This window comes from Chinchilla lanigera, unplaced genomic scaffold (assembly GCF_000276665.1).
Source record: "Chinchilla lanigera isolate Chin_1 unplaced genomic scaffold, ChiLan1.0 scaffold00057, whole genome shotgun sequence".
NCBI lineage: Eukaryota > Metazoa > Chordata > Mammalia > Rodentia > Chinchillidae > Chinchilla > Chinchilla lanigera.
This window is the reverse complement of record NW_004955458.1, coordinates 2,912,037-2,920,448: the sequence shown is the minus strand read 5'-3', so window position 1 is coordinate 2,920,448 and position 8,412 is coordinate 2,912,037. Positions and strand designations below refer to the sequence as shown.

General features: G+C 34.5%; 1 protein-coding gene across 2 annotated transcripts; it reads left to right on the top strand.

Annotated features, from left to right (window-relative positions):
- Positions 1-3,722: 3,722 nt before the first annotated feature.
- LOC102016240 (olfactory receptor 6C4-like) lies at positions 3,723-6,062 on the top strand. Of its 2 annotated transcripts, XM_013520813.1 has the most exons (2): positions 3,723-4,641; positions 6,058-6,062. In XM_013520813.1, exons 1-2 carry the CDS (start codon positions 3,723-3,725, stop codon positions 6,060-6,062), a joined length of 924 nt encoding a protein of 307 aa, XP_013376267.1. The 2 variants fall into 2 exon arrangements, with proteins under 2 accessions (XP_013376267.1, XP_005397304.1); XM_005397247.1 differs by lacking the exon at positions 6,058-6,062 and having other exon boundaries at positions 3,723-4,649.
- Positions 6,063-8,412: the final 2,350 nt, after the last annotated feature.

The window sequence follows — 8,412 nt, the reverse complement described above, 5'->3', positions numbered from 1 at the left end:
AAACATAGCTTAAAAGTAGTATCTTATGAAAACTATCAGTTTTATAACTCTACATTTTCTTTGAATACAAAAGGGCTGAAAAGAGGATCTCAAAGCGACACTTGCACACCCACGTTCATAGCAGCACCATTCACAATAGCCAAGGGATGGAAGCAATCAAATGTCCCTCAGCAGATGAACGGATATCTAAGATGATATCTACATACAGTGGAATACTCTGCGGTTTTACAAAAATATAAATAGTGTATAATTCCATTTATATGGAACATCTGAAGTAGTCAAATTCATAAAACATGTAGAATGGAGCTTCCAAGGGATGAGGTAAAGAAAAAGTGGGGAGTAGTTATTTAATGGGTATAGAGTTTCAGTGTTATAGGCTTAAGTTCTGGAGAGCTATGACACAAAAATACAAATTATTTAGGCTTACTTAGATGTACTCAAAGTGGTGGATGGTAAATTTTTTTGTAATGTGGTTTTTATTTAAAAATTCCACATAGCATCTCACCACACTAATTACACTGTACATGTTACATCACTCAGCTGATAGTGCTTACCTAACAAACTCAATTTACTGATTTTTTTTTTTTTGTGGTTTTACTTGTACTTGGAGATGTGCTGAAAGATAAAGAATCAACCTCTCAGAGACACCTATAGCTTTTTCCAGTCAATGGTTATAGAGACAGAAAGACTCCAATACTATGACACACATGTCCTTCTGGGGTCAATGCAAGGACCATTCTCCAATTAAAAGATGCCTCAAAATTCTAGAAATGACCTTTTTATGTAGATGGCTCAATTCTGAGGAAATTAAATTTAGATCAATGTTTTGTCAACAACTTTTTAAACTGACTTCTAGAAGAAAATGTAGAGTTATAAAACTGATAGTTTTCATAAGATACTACTTTTAAGCTATGTTTTTCCAAAAGTAAGTTTCTAAGGACATAAAAAACATACGAAGGAATTTGAAAATTTAAAAGAGTGTTATCAAAGGGTAGAAAGAGGTTGAGATATATTTTAGCATATTAAGTTTCACTTCAGGGGAAGCATAAAAATTATAACAGAGAATGAAACATATAAACTGAAAATTAAACAAGAATTCAGACCTTAGGAGTATCCGTCTGAGGACAGAGGTATCAGAAGAGTCCATTTCATTGATTTGGAAGCTAAAGTAGGCAAACAGTATCTGAAGAATTTTTGCTTTTTTTAATTTTAAAGAGTGCTTTTGAGAAAAAACACACAATAAGAGAAATGATATTAGAGTCCAGAGAAAAGTGGAAAACTTAGGAAGGGATTGCTGTATAAAGGCAAAAATTAAGAAATAGAAGAAAAAATTCAAAGATATTTTATACAGGTAAAAATTAAATATTCAGAACTTTAAAATATGCAATCCGTTATTAGGAAATTTATTTAAAAATGAAGAAGCAAGTCTGGTTGATGTGTAGTTTAGAATTACAAGAGTGTAGAAATAAGAATTTAGAAATTCACCTAATTTTAATTAAAATGTACTCTTGGCCAAATGACATTCCAAGATCCAGTTTGGAATGTGGTGATTAATAATGAATTTTACATTCAGCATTATTATTCTCCCAATATCACTAATTCACATGGTCTCAATTATAAGAGGAGACAATAATTGCAATCCTTTTGCCCCTCAGCAATGTGAGAAAGAAGCACAATGTGGTAGTTAAGTTCAGAGTATGGGTTCAGGTGGCACTAGGTGAGAATTTTGGTTCAACAATTTAGTCCTGTAATCTGAAACAGTTTATCAACTCATCTAATCCTCAGCTTCCTCATCTACAAAATGGGGACAATAATGGTACATATGTCAGAAGGTTATTGTAGGAATCAACTAAAATAATGAGAAAGTTTGGCATACAATAAGTTCTCAATTAGCGATGGTTAATATTTACTATATAATAATTATAATCAAATAAAGTAACATTTTAAAATACTTTTAAATATATAACATGGTAAAATGATACTGTTTTCTATTTTTAAGAGGTACAAACAGACTAGCTTACCACAAGAAATGTAATCTAGTTTTTTGAATCTAGGTATAAGAAGATCAGTTTAGGAGTTTAAAGAAGAAAAGCGGATGAGGAGAATCACAGCAATACAGTTTTAATTATTTTTTTGGATTTTTTTTTGGTATTGGGAATCAAACTCAGGACCTTGCTCTTGTCAGGCAGGTGCTTGTGCCACTGAGCTATATCCCCAGCCCTACAATTTTAATTACTAATACATTTTACATGTATTATCTGCTCAAATGGTTTTGAGAAAGATTTGGGAATTTAAGAATTACACAATATGGCAGCCACTGGTGAATTCTTACCATCTTGTCTAGTGAAACTCTGTATCACTTTTAATGTTATTTTTGTTTTTATTTTTTATTCTCTTTAATGGTTTGATCAATCTTGCATTCTTACATCTGACAATCTGAACAACTTCGTTGAAGGTAATGATATATAGTAGAACAACCACTGTTAATTCCTATCATTTTGTTTTGAAATCCTATGTCATTTTTATTGTTTTTGCTTTGTTTTGTTTTTGTCTATGTTGTTGACGTTTTGCTATTATTGTTTCTCTTTTTTTTTTTTTTTTTTTTTTTTTTTCTGGTATCAGGAATCGAACTCACTTCCTTTCTTTTTTGAGACAGGGTCTGGCCATGCAGTTCAGGCTGGCCTTGAGCTCACTTTGTAGCCCAGGTTGGCCTCGAGCTCACAATGATCCTCCTGCCTCAGCCTCCCGAGTGCTGGGATTACAGGTGTGTGCCACCATGCCCGGCTTTATTATTCTCTTTAAAATAAAAAAAGAAAAAAAGAATTATGAAGAACTTTAAGTAAAAGTCAAAATTTAAATAAATGAATTAAACAAAAATTTTATATTTAAATTAATTTTTATTTTAATAGATATGTAAATATTCAGATACTTGCTTCTCATTGTTGTAATAAAAATAGTTGAGTCTCACAGTATGACATACATTGCTCATATATTCAAGTTCATCATTAGAACTATTAAATCAGGCTCACAACTGTTGATTTCAACTGCATTTCTCTAGCCAGAGTAAAATTGTATAGATACTAAACACAAACATGGAAGAAATGTGAAAGTAGGAAAATACTTGGAGATATATCACCTCTTCAGAACTGTGATTTGAGGAACAGCAGACACCAGTAGAAAATATGGATAGAATGATGATAGTTATGATAGTCTGTACATTCAAAAATTGGGATTGAAACTGGGGAATCATAGTTACCCCAGTTTTAATGGTATTGTTGATACTCTATCAAAGTTTTCTAAGCTGTGATTTAAGCTTATTCCTTCACTCACTCATACCAAAGGGCAAGTAGAAATAAGACATCACTGCCAAATTAGCAGATATAATAAAAAATTAAAAGGAAAGGGATATTCAAAGGGAAAATAAAAGCAGAAAATATAGAAACTAATTACATAGTGGTTTGCAAGGTAGGCTACAAAAGTATATGAAAATCCTGAAAAGGAGTTGTAGAGAAAATACCCTCCTCGTGAGCATTTAAGACAATAATTCTTGTAAAATTCCAGTCCCTCTCCACCAGGGAATCTTGATTGACTCACACTAATAGTGGAAAGACACTTGAATCGTTTCAACATGAAAATGTATCCCCTCCTAAATGGACTTGAGTGCTCTGTTTCCGTCAGTGACTTAACTTTTTTTGTCTATTCACAGGCAACAAAGGTTAGAAATGAAAAACCGAACTTTGACAGAATTCATTTTACTAGGACTGACAGATGTCCTGGAGATTCAAGTTTTAATTTTTATATTTCTTTTCCTCACTTATATATTCAGCATCATTGGAAATCTGACAATCATCACCCTCACACTGCTGGATTCCCATCTCCAGACTCCCATGTATTACTTCCTCCACAATTTCTCCTTCTTGGAAATTTCCTTTACATCCACTTTTACCCCTAGGCTGCTGTTCAGCATCTTAACTGGGAATAAGACTATCAGCTTTGCTGGGTGCTTCACTCAGTATTTCTTTGCCATCTTCTTTGGGGCCACGGAGTTTTACCTTCTGACTGCCATGTCCTATGACCGCTACGTGGCCATCTGCAAACCCCTGCATTACACCACCATCATGAACAACAGGGTGTGCACGCAGCTGGTTCTGTGCTCCTGGCTGTGTGGATTCCTGATCATCTTATTCCCAATTACACTGACCAGTCAGCTAGACTTCTGTGCCTCCAATGTGCTGAATCATTATTATTGTGACTACGGACCCCTTTTAGAGATATCTTGCTCAGACACAAGTGCACTGGAACTGATTGATTTTATCTTGGCAATTATGACCTTGGTGGTCACACTGGTGCTGGTGGTAGTTTCCTACACAAGCATTATCAGGACCATTCTGAAGATCCCTTCTTCTCAGCAAAGGAAAAAGGCCTTTTCCACATGTTCTTCGCACCTGATGGTCATCTCCCTCTCTTATGGAAGCTGCATCTTCATGTACATAAAGCCATCAGCAAAAGAAGGAGTTGTTTTCAATAAGGGGGTCGCTGTGCTCAATACTTCTGTTGCCCCTTTACTGAACCCGTTCATTTATTCTCTAAGGAACAAACAGGTAAAACAAGCCTTCAAGTATGTGATGAGAAAGACTGTGAGTTTTTAATGCGTACAATGATTTTAAACTCAATGGAAATCCTGAGAAATATTCATGAAAGCTTTTCTCCTTCTGTCCTTGTTAAGGCAGATCTTGGCTAATTTATCATGAAAAAGTACCAACATTCATTTCAAACTTGCAAATGAAGGGAAAAACTTTCCAAACACAGTTAAAATATTTCACTGTAGTATATATATATATATATATATATATATTAGATGGATTTTCAAACAACTTGAAAAAAGTGTAAAAGAATGCCTTCCTTATTCTAGTCTATCTGAACATAGTTATGCGAAATAAAAATCTATTATTTGTGCTAAAAATATTGTTATAGTTATTTTTGAAGGAGTTAATACAGATTTTTTTATGTTCTCTGTTTAAGTATCTAATAAGGTAAAAAAAAGAGACAGGTAAAGTAATTCCTTTGCAGATAGACTTTTCTGGGAAAAAATATGGGTAAGTAACATTGATAGGATAAGAAAATATTATCTGGCTGAAATTAGTAGGATGGTCATCTGACTGGCAGTCCTGTGTGTCCTAGTAATGCTTATAAACACACTTTAGATTTATCAATGTCTTTAAGAAAGTTGTCTAAGCATTTTATCAGAATAATAGGCTCATCTTAACCACTTTTCTAAATATTCCACATGTAAGCATATTTAGTACACATGACAAACTTATGAAATAGGTATGATTCCAATCTCCGCCTTTGTAGATGAGGCATCTGAGGCATGAAGAAGCCAAGTATTTTGCTCAGGGTCACACACCTAATAGGCCAGGTGAGCTGAGAGCCTTGTAATAACAATTGCCTCAAATATTATAAGAATATAATGGTAAACATGATGGAAATTGTTAAAATTCTATACAGCTTATATAAACTGTTCAAGCAACTAATGTTACTTTTTAAGAAAATTATTGTGGTTATGCTCATTGCTTCATTATCCACAAGGATTTTAGCCTATTCCAGCTAATCTGTGACAGCTTCCTCATGGGTCTATTTGGAACATTTTTCTAGTCCCCTGTTAGAAGTTAATTCTCAGTATTTTGTTTTGAAGCAAGCTAATTAACATATTCTGGACCTGGTTCCCAGGGCTATCATTTATCTCCCAACGTCTCTGTTGATTATCTGAACTAAAATGTGCCTCACTGAATCGGGTAATAAAATTGCAATAAAGTTCATGACCAAACTTCCCATAACACTGAGGAAGTTAGATTTTTAAAAGGAGTAGAATGTCTTCTACTGGTTGATTAGTTTAAATAGCTGAGAATTTTTAGGAATTATAGGAGCAGTTCTAATTTGGACTAATGAAGAAAGGGTAGTAGCCAGCAACTGGTTAAAGGCAAAGAGAGCTAGAAACTATTTCTTTTCAAGCAAGTGCTCGAGAACAATGGTTGTATGCATTGTAAGAAATCAGAGCATGAATTAGCATTAGAAAAGAAAATATGTTACATTTTCTTCCACTTTTTCATCTGCATCTGACTTCTCAGTTCTGGCTTACTCCACATATCATGCAGAGGTAAAATCCCTCCTCATCTTTCCTGTATCAAAAAGTGGGTATTTGGTGGTGTATGCTTGTAATCCTAGTTCCTTGGAAGCTGAGGCAAGAGGATATACATTTGAGGTCAGCTTGGACAACTTAGATCTTATTCCAAAATAAAATTAAAGGGCTGGGGGTGTATCAGTGATAGAATACTTGCCTAGCATGTGCAAAACCCTGGATTAAATCCCATTTAACTCCCCAACCCAAAATGTGTTCATATTTTATCAATACTAACCTTCCATGATGGTGGAGTATAAGATCCATCTGAATGTGAATGTCTACTATTTTTCTGGGTTTTGTAATTATTAAAAGGTCACTCAGATTTGTTTATAAATCTGTAATGATCAAGATAAGCATAAAATCAAACTCTTCTATCCTTTGAACAGCACCGTTCTGGAAATAATTATCCCTAACATTATGCATTTTTCCAGATACTTGTTTCTGCACACAAAAAAATCACACTATATGTAATCACTGCAACCTATTTCATTAACAATATAAATAACTGTATTCAAGTTGGTACATATAAATTTCACATTTTCTTCCAAAAAAGAAGTGATCATATACCATTTAGCCTTTTTACATATTGGTGGGATTTTTATTGTTTACAATTATGTATCATAAGCAATGATGAAAGGAACATCTTTGAAAAATTATCTATGTACACTTTTGTTAGTATTTTTATAAAATATAAATGTGAAATTTTTAATGATAAAACAGACAAATTCTTCAAAATTTAAAGGCCAGTGAATAGAAAGTGCTTCAGAAACCTGAGCCTCCCAGTGGGGGGTGGCATTGTCTTGGACCTTCTACCCAGTGACTATGATGATATAAGGACAAGAGTGGACCTCCATGGGAATTTGTTCCAGGTAAGCACCGAGCTCAGAAGGGACCTTGAAGATCCTTAGTTTAAAAGGTACTGGAAAATTAAACTGCAATAAAAATGCTTGAAAGGTCCTTGACTCTAGTTTAAATAAGAGAGAATCTTTAGGACTTATAGGAACTGTTCTAATTTGGACTAATGAAGCAAGAGTAGTAGCCTGCAACTGGTTAAAGGCAAAGGGAGCTAGAAAATGTTTCTTTTCAAACCAGTGCTCAAGAATCGTGGCTGTATGCATTGCAAGCAATCAGAACATGAGTTAGTATTAGAAAAGAAAATATATTACATTTTCTTCCACTTGTTCGTCTTCATCTGACCACTTGGTTAGATCCTTGGATAAAGCTTTGGTCCAAGCTTTATCTAATTCTTTTCTGGGAGGAACTTTAGTAGTCTGTAAAGTTGACCCTTCCATAATTCCCAGTAACAGTCTGTGTCCTGTACACTGAGGGAACATAAAAAATTATCTAGACCCCCAAAACATTTCTATCTACAATTTTAAAGCTGTTAAAGAAATCCTTTCTAGAATTGTTATCACTCTCTCATTAGATAAAACAGGAGGAAAGGATTCACACAGAATTTGTTTTGAAGTTTTCTTTGTCTTTCCTGCAGGCACAAGAGCAAAAACATTAAAGAAGCAACTCACTCCTGAAGTTGCAGGTTGGGGATTATTACCAGAGAGAGCAAAGATATGAAGCAGGAGTCCAGAGTGTTGTACGGGGCTGGATTGAAGCAAAATGCTAAGACATGAAGGATAGAGAAAAAGATGTTCCTGCCACAGTTATAGGAGAGAGGCTTCATAAGTATGAGAATAATCAAAACACAGTAAGAGTGGAGCATAAAAACTGAATCTCAGAAGATGAAATCAGAGGAGATAAGGGACCACTGTGTTCTGAGAAGAGAGCCCCAGAAATGAGGGTTCCTAGGGCAGAACTGAAGAATAGATTTTTGGAAGAACCAAAATGTTTAAAAGGGAAGAGGTGGGGAGAAGGAGAAGAAAAGGAAGGAAGGGAAAAGAAAAATAAGAGAAAATAAAGAAAAATGAAAACAAAGCTTTTGTAAATAAGAAGAGGTTGAAGGGAGGGGAGGAGAATGGGAAAGAAAACAGAATCAAGTTATATCTGTGCAGGTACAAATTCCTCAGGATGAACATGATCATTATCTATAGCTAAAAAGTACAAGTGAACTTAATTCTTTTTAAAAAGAAGAATGGACTTTCTATGTGGCTCATACTGCATGACTCTCCCATGAGCAAACAAGAGAAATCTGAAACCTCTGTTCAGCGTTCACTAGCTCCACCACAGTTCACATCCTCATCTCTCTCTTTCTTGGTTTGACAGAGCAAACGCTAACA

Coding starts and splice junctions, on each gene's coding strand:
- LOC102016240 (XM_005397247.1), top strand. CDS start 3,723: ATGAAAAACCGAACTTTGACAGAATTCATTTTACTAGGACTGACAGAT.